Here is a 17,581-nt window from a genome sequence, read left to right as displayed (position 1 = left end):
TTAATTTCGGGAACAGTTTGTTGTACCTAATGAATTGCAGTATATAAAATTATACATAGTCTCTAACTTATCCCACCTTCCGAAAATATTTGGATCAGAATATAAAACTGTTAATTCATTTTCTTATTTTATTTGATTAAAAAATGATGGATAATTTTTAATGAACTTGTCTAATAGATATTTTGAAAATTCTTTGGCGTAACTTTTCAATTTTGAATAGTCAAAGAGGTCAATGACTTATAACAGTGAGTCAATAATAGTTTTGCCTGGTGCAATTGTTTTAACTTTTGTCCGGAGACCATACAATTCACTGGACATCAAGACAGCCCCGTCATAAATTTGCCTTACCAATTTATTTTTGATATCAAAAAATTTAATCTATCCTTTAAATTAAAACATCAAAAATATATTCTGTCTTATGGCTTCTACTCACGTCTGAAAACCTAACAACCTCTCATACATTTAGACGTAACGCGTATCGAAGAACAATTATTGATACTTGTGAATGACATGTTACCTCTATCAGTAGTTTCGTCTACTTCTACCGAAAAGGATCAAAATGTAACTACTAATTGATTCTTTCATTCTGTGCTGTTTTAGGTACGCCGGTATATTCTTCGAGTCAGAAAATAAATTAGAAAATTCCAGATCGTATTTGTTAAACAATTTTATTTGTTCTCTATAATTAACTTGATTTAACGAATGCTTCGATACATCATGTCCCCTAAATGGTAATTCCTAACAACTTAAAATAATTACAATATCAATAATAATATTAATAATTAAACGACGTAAAACTACTTACCTATTTCATAATTATCCCGGGCGCGCCAGCAAGGCAATACGTGGCTACGTACGTGAGTTTCTGCCGTTTGCAGATCACCGCTCGGCCTCGGCAGAGGTACCCGCTGCCGTACTTTGCATTCAAATAAGTACGGAGAATGTATAATTGGTTGCCTATCGGCTAATATTCCATAGCTTCTTATTATATAGCAAATCCTCGATCTGGGGATGGCATGCCGTGCCGGGCTTTATAATAAGAATTCACACAATCGGGTGCGGGTGCATGGCTATAGGATCATTAATTTGAAAAGTCTCTTACGCACAGCGCACAGGGATCACTTAACTAACGTATCGGGATCGAAGTCTTTTAAAAACAATGAATAAAATTTAGTCTGTATTATCTCACAGATATATTTTTTATTTCACAGAAACGAATATCATCAACTCCGATTAAATTAAATATTTAAAAAATCTATGTGTCCATAAATGTGTGGGTCGCACTGCCGACCCTGACGAGCCGCCACTGAGTTATACATCTTTAGGCGCGTCTGGGAGTAAATGTATATGTGCGCGAATTCCTCAAAAGTCTTGGCCCTGGGCGCAGCTGAAACGATATACGTGCTCTGATTGCGTAATTACAATGACCTGTCAATAATTGTTCAAAATGTCGGTTATGGGTAAACAAATGTTGTGTATATTAGTTGTTATTGTTGTGAGGACAGAGAAAAAGCAAGTTTATAATTGTAGTGACTTTTTAAATAGTTTTTAAAAGCAATAGGTACGTAATTGTAAATGTTTCAGTATTGCAATAAAAAATTACATAAGTATGAAAAGAAATCGACATTTAACAAAAATTGTTTTTTTGTTAAAAATGTTTAAAAAAAAAGATTTCTGTTATTTCAAGCGGAATGTACCGATTCGAACATTCACAATTAAAAACACTCTCCTTTCACCTACCATATCTCGTTTTGTATTGCAGATAGAAGATTTCTGAACAATCAATTTTTTTTGTTTTTTCATAAGCTACAAAAATGTTTCTTACACTTTTTCTCAGTAGATCCTTAATTTTTATGTTGTGTTCTCAAAAAACCCCGTCCAAAAAGTTATCATTTTTCAATGAAAATGGCAAATTTTCAATCACGAATAACTAAAAAAATATTGAGTTTTAAAAAATATATAGAACAATATTTGTTTACCATTAGGTCCTCTAACGACTCTCGGGGTTATTTTGACCCAAAGTTTCTACCCACGAGAAGTGGTGAGAACATCGGCATAGGGTAGACTTTGTTTCTTGAGCTGTTCCCTACTTACTGTGAAAATATCAAGTAAATTGATGCCTTAGGGCAGAATTCGGACCCAAATACTCTCATTGACTACACTATTATTATACTACTTACGGAATTCAGTTCTTGTCCAAGAGCAGCATTGACGACACCTTTTAAAATATATTGCTGTGGAACGGCGGGCTGTAGACCCTTTAGTAAGTCAAACGCTTCCTTAATATCATTATTTTTCAGATAGTGTATGACCAAATTTAATCTGGCTTCTGGCACTACGTCTAGCAATGAAAGAAATACCTGGAAATTATTATATTTTTCATTAAACTTATATATTATCATACCTATGCAGGTCTGGGATTGGAGATTGTTTTATCCATGATAGGAGCCTTTTATATTGGAAGTTCCTCTGATCCTTGATGAAATTAAAGGTGATTAATGAAATATTAATATGCTAATAAAAGTTAACTAAAAGAAATAAAAAATAGGGAACACACGGTATTGAACCAGGGAACTCTCGATCTGTAGTCAAATGCTCTACCACTGAGCTATATCCGCTGTGCTGTTCACTAACGTACTTTACAACAGGGTCTAAATGGCATTATTTGCATTTAAAATGGCTTAAAATTCAAAATAAAACTCAATGTATCCATATAAAAGCTGTTGAATATTGCATTGTCGTCGAGTTCTGAGCTATTCTGAAAATTTCAGGTATCTAGATAGTCTGGAAGTATGTTTAAAATCTATGACAAAGTTTTTTTGGACACAGTGACAAAGAACAAGTGAAGTATATATAAAAACGTTTTAAAATAGTGAAAAAACTGGTTACTTACTTGCATGGCTCCCTCTCCATCCCTAAAAACTACCATATTGTGTTTCAACAAGTCATATCCAAAACCAACATGATTACTTTGATCTATTATATTTTTGAGCTCATTTTCTGCTGCAGATCCGTTATAAAGACGAAAAGTGTTACACGCCTATAAAAAGGATAAAGTTCAATTATGTCTTGTTTTCATCACGAAAATTATATTGGTTCAATATTAACCCGACAAGCATAATGTTAGAATATGTAACACTAAGCGCTAGGTGGGTGTTCGAGCCATTTAAACATTGCATTAATTTTAGTTGTCTGTTTGATGCACACTCTGTATTCAAAAACCGTTGATTAATATAAACACCGCCACATTCTTCCACTTACAGACGGCTATTATCTATTTGTTTTAATAATAATTAAGTACTTCTTTAATAATAATTAATTAAGAGAAAATATGTCATGCTGCTTTGCTGAGTATTCGAAAACCTTTGCGATACGCTTTGGACGGAAATTAACAGTTAGTGATGTAAGGGAGTGTGAATTGAGAAGTCTACCAGATATAGAGCAATGAACGTTGACATATCGTGTTGCCGGTAATATTAAAACTTGAAAAGTCGAAGATATACGATACGTCGGTGACTGGGTCATGATTTTCCGTAAATACCGCGTATATATTATAATAAAAATAATTAAACCATTTTTTAATTATTTTGCGTTGTTTAGATTTATTAGAAATATACTGTTTTCGTTATTCATTTTTGTGCTACATTTGATGCTTTAATTTAGAATTGAATTAGATAAATAGAGGTTTTTTAGTAAAGAGACTTTTATTTACTTTCGAACCCGGGGTAGTTGCTGATGACGGGTAGTTTTCAAGCAGTGCCCCACAGTGGGTGTGGTACACCCAGATAGTCATCGTGTTGTTTTAATACACTATTATTAATTGTTAATACATATTTTCTTGACTACTATAACAGAATAGCTAGTAACTCGGATAAGTATATTGTAATATTTACCTTTAAATTAGTAGCTATCACCGAATCAGGATATCTGTTAAGGTACATTCCAAGAACCTCTTGTGAAACATCGTAATAGTCCAGTTTGTAATAGCAAAGTGCTACATATACGTTCAAAGCGATGTTTTCTCTGAAAAAAAAAGTTATAAACAATATCTTCGTCGTCAGAGCCAAACCTTGCATGTACACTTTTTGGCGAAATCCACTTTTTGTGTTATTCCCATTCCTCTCGTCGACTTTTATCGTAAGACAAAACCTCGTAATAAAATCATCGTAGAAAATTTGTATAACAACGAATAATCAGCTCGAAAAAAATGGATGACAATCCAAACCTCGTGTGATTGGCAGTTCCTCGCCATATCGATAGATACAAGGTATGGCTTATCAAATATCTCATTCGGTGCGCGAATGAGGAGACTTACGAATTCCCCCATAAAAGTAGTTTTTAGCAGATGCCTCCACGACATCCGTATCACAGCGTGTTGTTGTAATTCGATACTAGCAGCCCGATTTGCTTTAGTTTGTTCAGAGATAGTCATATATGCACTCTCTGATAAGAGCTTTAACAAAGCTCAAAACCGGTTAGAGTGCATGACACTCTGTGAACGAACTGCAGTATAAGACAGCTCTTCTTTCGTTTTACAACGAAATAATTATTTATTTAAAAGTGTTTAAGGCAGGTTTTGTTTATATTCGATTCAGAGTTGGACTACCATCTCCATATAGCAACTATTTCAGCATCCTTATGCATCATCAGTGAAGTTTATGCAGTCACAACTCTGAAGGGAATATAAACATTCTGCCTCTTTTAAGGCAAACCATCGCGATGCAATGAACCCATCTTTTGAGACGCAATCTAGCGACATCTCTCGTATTACGAGGAAAACATCGAAAAGCCCCAGATACAAAGTTTACTACTTTTTAAACAATTAGAATAATTGAAATAAAAATATAATAAACAATATTTTAAATCTAAGACTTTTCGTTAATAAACTGCTTTCTGGCTGCATCCCATATCTCCAGATTTTACAATATATAATCACGTAGAGACGACGAAAATAGGAGAAAGCAAATAGAGGACACTTAGGCCACGCATTTACCTTCTCTTCGTCTAGGAAAAGGACCGAAAGACAGTTTCTAAATACTCAAAAACTGAGTAAAATGAAAAAGATAAAAAAGGGTTCAAGGCAGGTTTTGTTTATATTCGATTCAGAGTTGGACTACCATCTCCATATAGCAACTATTTCAGCATCCTTATGCATCATCAGTGAAGTTTATGCAGTCACAACTCTGAAGGGAATATAAACATTCTGCCTCTTTTAAGGCAAACCATCGCGATGCAATGAACCCACCTTTTGAGACGCAATCTAGCGACATCTCTCGTATTACGAGGAAAACAACGAAAAGCCCCAGATACAAAGTTTACTACTTTTTAAACAATTAGAATAATTGAAATAAAAATATAATAAACAATATTTTAAATCTAAGACTTTTCGTTAATAAACTGCTTTCTGGCTGCATCCCATATCTCCGGATTTTACAATATATAATCACGTAGAGACGACGAAAATAGGAGAAATATTTATTTATTTATTTAAAATATAACTGTTTAATTATTAGTTTAGACTGTTGTCATCTCACCTATTTTGTAAAAGTAATCTTTTGTAAATGTCAATGGCTTCTTGATAATGAGCTCTCAAATAATGAATTGCTGCCAAACTAAGTTGATCTTCTAAAATATCCTGAAGTTGTTGGTGATATTCCATTAGAGTTGCCTCGTCCCTTAATTTATGGGAGAGATGGAAGTTAAGTCTAGTCTTTAATCCACTCTGAGGAGCTGTTTGCAAAAGTTCTTTAGACTCTTCGTACATGCCTAAAATTTGTTATGTAATTAAAGCCAAAAATAATTTTATATGTAGGTATAGTGCAAAGATTCTAAAGGTACCGGTGGGGGATGGCGTCTATGCGCAGTATTATAGTCGGTGTATAAGAGAGAAAGTATTCGAAATAATAAAATAACCAATTTTATAAAAGCGTAAAGACCTCACGCACGTAAGTAAAATTTACGGGTTCACTCACCTAAGTAGAATAAACAACATGCTGCATTTACTAAATAATTCTCCGTTTCTGGATTAACAGATAAAAGATTTTTGTAGATACTTAAGGTTTTTTTGTAATCTCCTCTATGAAATGCACAAAATGCTAACCACTCATCTACTGTGGCTTTCTTGCTTTCAGGAAAATGATTGAACTTGAAACATAACAATATCATCCTATAAGTATTATTAGGAGAAATATAACAAAAAATAAACATGCATACCTTTAATAAAGTAATAGCTCCTGAATAATCCCTCTTTTTCAGATAATCCTCAAAGGGTGATGATGGTTTAACATTACTTTTTCCAGATTCTTTAGTGTAGTCATTGACAGTTTGAAGAGCAGGCTTCGATCTGCTTAAAATCTAAAATTATATTACATATTTATATAAAGCATACACAGGGCCGCCGAGAGGGATGAGCGGGACCCGGTAAAAAGTGAAGGGCGGGCCCCTGGCAACAAGTGAAGAGCGAAAAAAACTGTTTAATTTTTATAGAAAACAAATTATTAATAATAAATAATAAGAAACATTTCAAATATAAATTTTATTGATTAAGTATTTTCGATGGGAAATTTTACCAAAATTTTACCAAAAAAATAAATTTATAACGTTTCGACGCTTAAGTCGGGTGTCGTTGTCAAAATACAAAATAATACTAAATAAACAAAAAATGTTGTTGCTTAGTAAAAAATTCTTCTAATAATTTATTTAATCTGACTCATTTATATCGGCAATTCAGGCATATATATTATATATGATATTGCCAATATTGATATAAATGAGTCAGATTAAATAAATTATTTAGAAGAATTTTTTACTAAGCAACAACATTTTTGTTTATTTAGTATTATTTTGTATTTTGACAACGACACTCAACTTGGATGTCGAAATGTTAATAAATTCATTTTTTTGGTAAAATTGTGGCTTATTTCCCATCAAAAATACTTAATTATAAAAATGCCACAAGGAAATAGCTTCAGAACAAAATTTTATTGAATTTTGATTATATTATTTATAATACTGAAAATATTTAGGTAGGTATATTAAGTACCTACAGGTGCTTTTCGAGTTTTCTGATTGGCAAAGATGTCTCTAATTTTTGAAAAATTACATGTTTTTGCAAAATCATTCTCAATTCACAAAGTTGATAGGCAACTAACCGATCCTGTTTCATTGTAGCTAGCATTACCTCAGAGAATTTTTTATGCGAAAAAGAAAACTAAAGGATCTTACTGCTTCTGTGATGTGGCACCGGTAATGTGCAAAATATTTTTAACGCAATAACAATTCAGATTTGAGATATTTAATTTTATTAAGCAAATATATTGGAGAAAGTTGAGATTCGCCCATATTATCCTTGTATTTCGCTCTCAAATGAAAAATTTCATCTATCAATTCTTCACTGATGTCTTCTTTATAAAACTTGCTCAATACATACCTACCTACAGGGTGGGGCATTAGTGTGACAAAGTCCAATTACTCATTTGTCGTAAGAGATACGAAAGAAAGTTATTTAGGTAAAAGTTGGGGCACACATAGTACCATAATTTAAAAATATTTTTAAATATACAGGGTCGTCCATATTGACAGGGTGACACAAACTTATGTTGTTTTTAATGGAATACCCTGTATATTTTTACATTTTTGGATTCTCCTCGATGTGTTTCCTTTCTTAAAATATATGGTTTTGTAATATTATACGAGGTAGTTTAAAAGTTAATTACGTTTTTTTGTTAATTTCTTAGCAAAATCTACACCCTGTAGAATTTTAGTGATTTGACATCAAATTGTTATTTTATGTTCAGACGATTTTTAATATAGTCTACTATTGGTAAACATTAACAGTTTAGCGAAATGTTTAATTTTAGTATACAGGGTGGGTCGAAACTCGGAATGAGTATTTTCTGAGTTTTCTTAAATGGAACACCCTATATTTAAGTATTGTAATGAAATGATATTTTAAGATACTTTTTTATTTTTTAAGCATTCCCTATACCTAAGTGCTCTAATTTGTAAGTTATCCGTGATTCTTTAAGCCAAACATTAATTGTAAGAAAAATTACGTGAAATTTTATTAGGTGGCTGTGAAAATATTTAATCAAAAATAATTTTTGGAAAAGAAAATACATCATACTCTAGTCTGATCCTTAATTTACTACTATTGGATGAAATATCCAAATAAATTCGTAGTTAAGGTTGTTGGTGCGCAAAATATTAATAAAAACATACAATATTCTACCTAGTCGGCTATGACACTAAATTTCCTTAAAAATTTGACATTTTACTATTTTTATAGATCCAGTTGCTTTGTTACCATTACTAATATGTATTTTTCTTATGAGAAACTGATTAATAAGATTTTGGTGCTAGTGAAATATAACAAAAATGTGCTACTATCAATAAGAATTTTTCATCAGAAATTCCCTGATAGACGACAACTAAGAAGAGAAACGTTTAAAAATATGCTAGAACGGTTTCAACGGACTGATCACTTAGATTATGATAAATCTGGTCGAATAAAAACTATTGTAAGTGAAGAAAACAGCAATTAAATGTAATCCTTAGTGTCACTGAGGATCTGCATATTAGTACAATCGTTCTTACAATCTAAGTATCTAGTCTGTTAAAACCCTTTTAGTATACTTTCAAAAGTTTCTCTTTTTGGTTGTCGTCTATCAGGGAATTGCTGATGATAAATTTTTATTGCAAGTAGCTCATTTTTGTTATACTCTCCTAGCACAAAGCCATTTTAATCCGTTCCTCATTAGAAAAATTAATATTAGTAATGGTATCAAATCAACTGGAACTATATAAATAGCATAATGTCAAATGTTTAAGCAAATTTTGTGTCATAGCCAACTATGCAGAATTTTGTATGTTTGATTCATATTTTAAGCACCAACAACCTTAACTACGAATCTATTTAGATATCTCATCCAATATTAATAAATTAAGGATCAGGCTAGATTATTATGTATTTTTTTTCGAAAAATTACTTTTGATTGGATATTTTCACGGCTACCTAATGAAATTTTACGTAATTTTTGTTGCAATTAATGTTTGCTCAAAGAATGACGAATAACTTACAAATTAAAGCACTTAGGTATAGGGAATGCTTAAGAAATAAAAAAGCACCATAAAATGTAATTTCATTACAATACTAAAATACAGGGTGTTCCATTTAAGAAAACTCAGAAAATACTCATTCCGACTTTCGACCCACCCTGTATACTAAAATTAAACATTTCGCTATACTATTAATGATTAACAGTAGTAGACTATACTAAAAATCGTTTGAATGTAAATAGAAAATTTGATGTCAAATCACTACAATTCTACAGGGTGTAGATTTTGCTACGAAATTAACAAAAAAGCTTAATTAACTTTTAAACTACCTCGTATAATATTACAAAACCATATATTTTAAGAAAGGAAACATCGAGGAGAATCAAAAAATGTAAAAATATACAGGGTGTTCCATTTAAAAAAACATAAGTTTGTGTCACCCTGTCAATACGGACGCCCCTGTATATTTGAAAATATTTTTAAAATATGATACTATGTGTGCCCCAACTTTTACCTAAATAACTTTTTTTCGTATCTCTTACGACAAACGAGTAATTGGACTTTGTCACACTAATGCCCCACCCTGTATATCAATGTTTTTCTTAATATTGTCGTCATCTTCATCTCGGAATATCCATAAAATGTTAAATAGCGAATGAATTTGATTATCCGCATTAAATCTTCTAGTTAAAACGCTTATTGTTTGACAATATTAAATACTTCCCAGCGAAATTTTGCGTCGGGCTCAAAATTATCAGTCGCATCACTACTAGGCCCAGGCAAATCATCAAAAAATCTCACAAGCTTTTTGCACCGTTTTTCTTTATTTGATGTAGAATAGAACAAGAACAAAAAACCGCTAAACGCCGTAAAAATGAGTGGCGCATAAAATATTCCAGCTACAAAAGATCTGATATGAATATTACGTGCCGCGAAAATGTATTTTCATTTTGCTGTAAAACAAAATTCTAGTTTTATCTTAAAAGGTTTTTCCATAATATTTGCTAAATTTGAAGTAAACGCGCCACAAAAGAGTAACTTTGATACAGTTTGAATTTTGAAACTCTTTTGTGGCGCGTTTACTTCAAATTTAGCAAATATTATGGAAAAATCTTTTAAAATAAAACTAGAATTTTGTTTTGCATCAAATAAAAATCCATTTTCGCGCCACGTAATATTCATATCAGATCTTTTGTAGCTGGAATATTTTATGCGCCACTCATTTTTACGGCGTTTAGCGGTTTTTTTTCTTGTATCAGGAGTTTTTCAAAGTTATTTATAAATTAAATGTATGAAGTTGAATGCAATGTTCCCCTATTACACGTCAAGCTTTATAAATGGTCACCTTTGTTGCATTATATCCCAAATGATCTAGTGTCCATCGAATATACACTAGATTTTTTCTATTCGAAAGAGATTGAAACAAAAATATTGAGATGGCCGGTAAATGAAGTCGGATTGCCCGTTGCCAGATCAAATTTAGCGTCCGTCGTAACCACTTCAACTACATAAACCATTTCGGGAATAATCGTTAATTGGATTATACTTTTGTAGCTTAATAACTTCTAAATGGCTTAACCGATTTTGATCAGTAAACATAAGTTTGAAACGTATTGACCAGTAGTATCTGATGGATCTAAGGTCAAGTATGATAACTGAAGCTATTACAGGAATTATTGAGCTTGAGAAACCGTTTTTCCCACAGGAAATAGATTTGATCATTTCTTATGAAGCCTATAACCTAAAAATTCGAATTTTCCCGGATATAAGGTATACACCGTTAGATTTGTCTTGAGTCCTTCTACAAACGCTAAGTTATTGGCGCAATTCGTAGGTTGAAATGTTGAGTAATTATCGAAAAACCAAAATTTTCAAAGTTTAGTTTTTCAGTTTTTCGGCTATACTGAGCTGTGTGTATGTCTGATCCTGACGGCTTAAACACCATTTGAAAGCTTAAGTCAACACTATGGATTTGATGTATTTCCAGTTCTCCTGCCTCGTCTTGGTCCGAATATATATACCCCCAAAAAATATGCCGTTTTGTACCTACCAAGTCCTATAGCTGGCTTATGGGAGGTCAAAAGTCACAAACTACACCGGTTCTAAATCGGCCCTGACCCCCTCTTCAAACACAGAGAAAAAATATCAAATCGGTTTAACTTTCAAACACACATACATACATATCCACAAACATTTTCCCTTTTTTAAATAAAAATTGAGTCACATTTATAAGCTCTATAACTTTTGAATGGTATAACCGATTTTCAAAATTAGACATGCGTTGCAAAGGTAATGATCATTTCTATTAGAAGCCGCAAAGGTTGGACTTAATTTTTAAAGTTTTTGGGAGTTTTGGGGACGAAAACGAAAAACAGACCCTAAATAGGAAGGGCCGTAAAATCCACACCCTTGGACCAAAATTGATGGTTGACAATAAATCGGTGAGTCTTTTTCTGAACTTTAAGATGGGAGTTGGCCCAATTTTCAATTCAGTCAGATTTAGAAAATTGAAAATTTCGTGCAATTAATAGTGTCGCGTGTAGGGGGGTGTATTTCTGCGCCACTGGCGAGAACTGCCGTTCTCTGGTAATTTTTTCGATATAAAACAGCTTCGACAACCACTAAATTGGAAACTATTAATTTTATCAAAAAAATGTATAATGAACATTTTTTGCTTATAATTAATGTTTTTACCAGTATTTGCGGTCAAAATATAATAAAAAATTTCCACCCTCGAGATGAGGTGGCAACCACCCCATGGTAAAAGCGTATTTCTGCATCATATAGATTTTGATCCTTGGACTATCCAATACTTATTGTCAAATTTTCAAGCAAATCTATCCATTCTGTAAAAATTGCGAAGTGAAAAATTTCAGTTCCTGGACTAATTATACATTTGAAGCTCTATAACTTCTGAACGGCTTACCTGATGTTGATCACTAAACATGAATTTGAAACGTATTGACAAGTAGTATCTGAGCATTCAAGATCGAGTGTGATAACTGAACGTATTACAGAAATTATTGAGCTTGAAAAACCGTTTTTCCCATAAGAAATAGATTTGATCATACTTATGAAGTCTATAACTTAAAAATTCGAATTTTCCCAGATATGAGGTATACACCGTTAGACGCGTCCTGAGTCCTTCTACAAACGCTCAGTTATTGGCGCAATTCGTAGGTTGAAATTTTGAGTAATTGTCGAAAAACCAAAATTTTCAAAGCTTAATTTTTCAGTTTTTTGGCTATGGTGAGTAGGGATGGACACAAGCTCGAGCTTAGCTCGGCTCGGCTCGAGGCTCGGCTCGTTTGACGAGCCGAGCTTCGAGCTCAAGCCTGTTTGTTTCTTGCGAGCCGAGCTTCGAGCCGAGCCAAATTTTTTTCGAGCCGAGCCGAGCTGAATTGGAAACGAGCCGAGCTTTCCTTAACGAGCTTGTCAATATTTTAGCTAATACTCTAATATTTTTTCTATTTATTTTTGATACCACTGATACTTTTGTTTGAGAATAAGTAATTTAGACGACAAATATGTATTTGCAATATACAGTGTGTCCGTAATGTATTAAATAAATGGGATATTTCCTAAACTAAAAGTCTTTTGAAAAAAATCTAAAACACGTCGATTTTTAATTTTAATGATCTACATTTTACAACCAAATTTAATTACACAGAGTGATACACATAAAGGTGATGACGCCATCGGATTTTTTGTAAATATAACAGCTTCATACACAATACCTGCAAAAGGTAAATATGTGGGCTAACAATTATCGGACCCTACTTTTCAAAGGTAATTGAAACGAGTCCTACTTTATCGGGTATCTCGCACCTACTTTAATTTATTTATTTCCCAGTAGAATTAATCCTGGAGGTTTTGATGAAAGTTTATGGTTTCAATAGGATATTGCGCCTCCGCATTATGCTGTAGATGTTCCAAGGTACGTAGACGAAATTTTTCCGAACAGGTGGATTGGAAGACGTGGGAGTGTGAAAATTTAAGATAAAGTCATGTATCAATTACTGGATTACTTTCAAATTCTTAGATTAATAATTTGAAATCAATAAAATTTATTTTCATAGCGCATATCTTTGAAATTCTGTCCGTTAGACCCCAAGTATCATACCTTTTTAACATCAGCTCATTTTTTCGATCTAAAAATGTCACAACGTAGGTACAGAGTGTACATTTACCTCATACATATCAGCTTAATGTATATCACCCTGTATAATCAAATTTTATGGTAGAAGGTAGAACATTAAAATTAAAACTCCACGAATTCCAGATATTTTTAAAAAGGATTAAGGAAGTATCTAATTTATTACATATTTTACGGACACTCTGTATAAATTCCTTTTTAAATAATATTCTTGCATTTCGATTATTCCTAATATCGTCACTAAATATTTGAATAGGATTTATAAAATGCAGTTATGTACTTCTCATTTTTACTATAGTTACTCGGAAGAGGTAAAAATTTTAATGAACATATTTTTTTGTTATGGTAAAATGTAAATATTCGCATTCCTAGAAGTTAGTCTTTTTGATAAACAAATTCTTAAGAAGTTACAAGAGGCAGTTTAAGTTTATGGAGGATTATAAAATTGGGATTCTACCTCGTACCTCCATACTTGAATGGTTTTGGACATAATGATATGAATTTAACAATAGAAATTTACTGTTAATCTGTACAGTTGAATGTTTTATTGTAACTTATTTCTCAGTATAAACTTTGCTAAATCTGTAGGTATTAAGAAAATAATTCCGATTTTAAGAAAACTAGCACGTTTGTATTTTACGGGTAGTAGGAAAGAAATCTAATAGTTATTACAATCTTTTCAGTCTTGAGAAAGAAGTTGAAGTTGCTGTTCGTCCATTTCTGTTTAGGAGCCTAATTCCAAATTTTTCGCGTTTTTAAAATGTTTAATTACGATAGTGATGATAGTTTTATGGACACAAATCTTCCTTCTCCAAGTCCAAGTGAAAATAGTGAAGTATCAACTAAGTCGACTGAAAGCGTTAGCGGCGATTATACTCTTGACGAAACTTCGACATTTCGGAGCAAGTTTACATGCTTTTTTGAGTTTAAAATTATTGACAAAATAAACAAATTAGCGACATGCAAATTATGTAACAAACGAAAAATTAAAAGTGAGTTTAAAGTAAAACTTTCCGTTACAACTACTTTAAAAAGGCACTTATTAAGTAAACATCCAAAGGAATATGGTACTATTTTTCCAAAGCTCTCTCAACCTGGAACTAGCAAAGCTGGACCACTTCATAATTTCTTAACAATTAAGGTAAGAACACATTTTACTATTGTAATGTCAATATTCAAAGTATTAACGCCAAAGTTTTCGATGTGCCAAAACAATGCAAATATTCAAAAATAATATTTTATTATTTTTTTGCATGATGTTTCAGTTTTTATTTATTATTGTTGGAAAAAAAAGTGTAATAAAATTTTTTGTTCATAACCAGTTTTTTTGGGAATTTTCTTAATAAAATTTTGGTCGATGTAATAATCTGATAAATATTTGGCATTAAATAATTGCTTAACGTTAAACAATGTTGTCAAACTGAGTAAAATTATAAAATTTTAAGCTGTTAGTTTTCAGTACTAACAATTGCATTAATTATAATGAAAATTGATATACCTACTTAACCTAAAATGCAAATCCGAGATCCATTGTCTAGTCGCAACAGAGGGGGTCCCGTGGGAAAGTTCGAGCTCCCCGTGATTTAATGGTGGTATTATAAGTTTTTTGGGTCGCTGAATCCAATGGAAGTGGTCTGGAAGCCCAAATATGGTCCGTTTAATTGTTATTAACAAATTATGGTAAAATAAGGGCTTTATGAGAAGCCCTGTAAAGAAATTGATAGTATTAAGGTCTTTTTAGATTCTTTGGATAATTCTGAGCAAAAAAGGTCTCTTGTGATATTTGTCTAAAATTAGTTGTTGTCGAGTTATAAGCGATGACCTCTGCCAAACGTCATTTTAAAGAGGAAGGATGAATTTGCATTTTTTTATTATATTTTTTAAAAAACACTTTTAAACTTTAAAAGGTGATAATTCAATAGTAAATTTAATTTCGAACAATTTTGCTGTAGAAATGTATGTACTAAAAGGGCATAGAACTCATACTATGCACCTTAGTTCATAGGGGTTAATTCACCCCTTTCTCAAAAACGCACCCCTGTAAATGGAAGCACTCCGCGGTGTTTTCATATTTAGAGGTCCATTGACCATATGAAACAAGAAACAATAAAACCCCGTGAACGTTGTAGTTCCTTTTAGCCATCTTATTTTGAACATAATCAATAGCCTAATATATTCTCTTCTATTACATCATCATCATTATACATATTTGCCTTTTTTGTCTTGAGCCACATCAGAATAAATATTCTTTACCGCCATGTCATTCCTAACTTTACCATAACGGCTTCTTCTTCCTCTCTTACTAGCTCCAGGTGCGACACACATTTTCGCTTTTTGGATGAAATGGTACCTTTGCGCATTGTACGCGCCATAACCACCTTAAACTTATCTCATTTTATCTTTAATAATTGGTACCACACCCAAACTCCCTTTCATGTTTTTTACCATGTTTTATCACTTTCATTTTACTGTTATAAAACTTTTCCGTCTGCGACAAGTAATTCTTGCCGTTTTCGTCCATAATTTAGTTTTTAATTACTTCTATTTTTGTGTTGTTTGAAACCAAAGCTTACAAAAGTCTGAAAGGAACCAAAAATTAAAATATAAAATACGTAAAGAACATTTAACACTTAACAACCATTGTCTCCTTATTCTTGCTAATATTCTTGTTGGTTCAATTGCCGTAAAGTTGGTAAAAATAATTTTGTTTACCCGCTGGGCTGCTATAATAATTCTAAACAATTAGATAATTTCTCATTATCTATTACTACTTTTCTCAATGATTTAGTTTTTTAACAATGTAAATGATATTGACTTAAAGAACAAATAAAAGTTATAATTAAAATATTTTATATTTCATAATTTTCTAAAAGACTAGGTCAATTTAATTTGTTTATTTATGGAAAAACCAAAAAAAAAGTTCAAAAAATTCAGCGCCCAATTCGGTAATCCCTTTAGTGTGCAGTTCATTGTACCTACCCAACGACCTCCAATCCTATTTTAACTATTAGCGGGCTCTGGTAATTTAGTGTGAATTCATGTTGGCTGGGAAATAATAAATAGCAAAATAAATACAATAAAATAATAGCTTTATTTTAAAAATAATTCAAATTTACATTCAAATATCAAGTAATTTACACTCGTTTATGTTTATTGCAGAAATCCGTGAATGAACCTAAAGATGAAAACTTTATCGTTGATTGGGTGGCCACTAAATACCTACCTTTTTCGTTTTTTGACGACGAAGCAACAAGGAACTTCTTCGATCAAATCAAACCTGGAATAAACCTGCCTGGACGAAAAGCTTTAAAGAGAATGGTTGTGTCCCGTTTTGAACAGGATAAAAAAAAAGTTATGCATATACTACAACAAAACACATCAAGAATATCTTTTACCATTGATGGCTGGACGGCAATTAATGGAAAATCTTATTATGGGATCACCGCCCACTTTATTGATGACCATTGGCAACTCCAGTCTGTAGTTATCGATTTCTCACCTTCACATGGGCTTCATACTGGGAGAGATATTGCCAAGTTGTTTTATGAATCTTTGCAGAGCTATGGCATCACATCGAAAATTCAAGGCATAACTGTTGACAACACTGCAGCAAATACAACGTTCATGCAGGAGTTAAAAAAGCTTATTCCTTCTTTTGATGACGTTAATCAACATTTTAAATGTGTAGCACATATTCTGAACTTGGCTGTTCAAGATTGCTTAAAATCTCTGAAAATAGAAGAAGACGTAGGAGAGGAGGCTGAAGATGAAGAAAGCAGTAACGTAGATGAAGAGGTTGAGTTCGAACACAACGATGTTCTAGATGAAGATATTCAAACACCAACTAACTGTTTGGATAAAATTCGTTATATATTTAAGAAAATAAAAAAATCTGAAAAATTACGGATCCGTTTTAAAAGTGCGTGCCAAACTGCTGGGGCATCTACACAGATTTCACCTATTCTGGATGTTCCAACAAGATGGAACTCCACTCATGATATGTTGGATGTCGCATTAAAGTTAAAAAAGGGGATCGACTGTCTATGTGCAAGCGACAGTGTCAATAAATTAAACAATTTTCGACTACACCAAAACGAATGGCAGATGTTAGCTTCCGTCTGTAAATTTTTAAAGATGTTTAAAATAGTAAGCGAAAACCTTGGAGGAGACAAATACGCAACGCTTCCATCAGTGATAGTCAGTTTAAATATACTGTTAGACAAAATCGAATTACAATCAAAGTTGCTTGACGATAAACCGAATCGTTCCTGTGTAGATGAACAACTTTTAACTGCATTTCAAAAGGCCAGAGATAAAATTTTAAAACATTACAGACAAACAAATTGGATTTACTGTGCAGTACTTATT

At 32.3% G+C, this 17,581-nt stretch overlaps 1 protein-coding gene across 1 annotated transcript in view; it reads right to left on the bottom strand.

The window, feature by feature from the left end:
• LOC126884639 (intraflagellar transport protein 56) overlaps positions 1-17,581 on the bottom strand; it is a 36,102-nt gene that overhangs the window by 12,303 nt on the left and 6,218 nt on the right. The window contains exons 2-7 of the mRNA XM_050650703.1: positions 6,214-6,354; positions 5,973-6,144; positions 5,535-5,766; positions 3,894-4,023; positions 2,894-3,040; positions 2,181-2,360 (exon numbers count right to left, since the gene is read on the bottom strand). Coding sequence (XP_050506660.1) covers positions 2,181-2,360; positions 2,894-3,040; positions 3,894-4,023; positions 5,535-5,766; positions 5,973-6,144; positions 6,214-6,354 — 1,002 coding nt within the window. The remainder of the gene's footprint in view (positions 1-2,180; positions 2,361-2,893; positions 3,041-3,893; positions 4,024-5,534; positions 5,767-5,972; positions 6,145-6,213; positions 6,355-17,581) is intronic.

Source organism: Diabrotica virgifera, chromosome 5 (genome assembly GCF_917563875.1).
Source record: "Diabrotica virgifera virgifera chromosome 5, PGI_DIABVI_V3a".
NCBI lineage: Eukaryota > Metazoa > Arthropoda > Insecta > Coleoptera > Chrysomelidae > Diabrotica > Diabrotica virgifera.
This window is presented reverse-complemented; position numbering and strand designations above follow the sequence as displayed.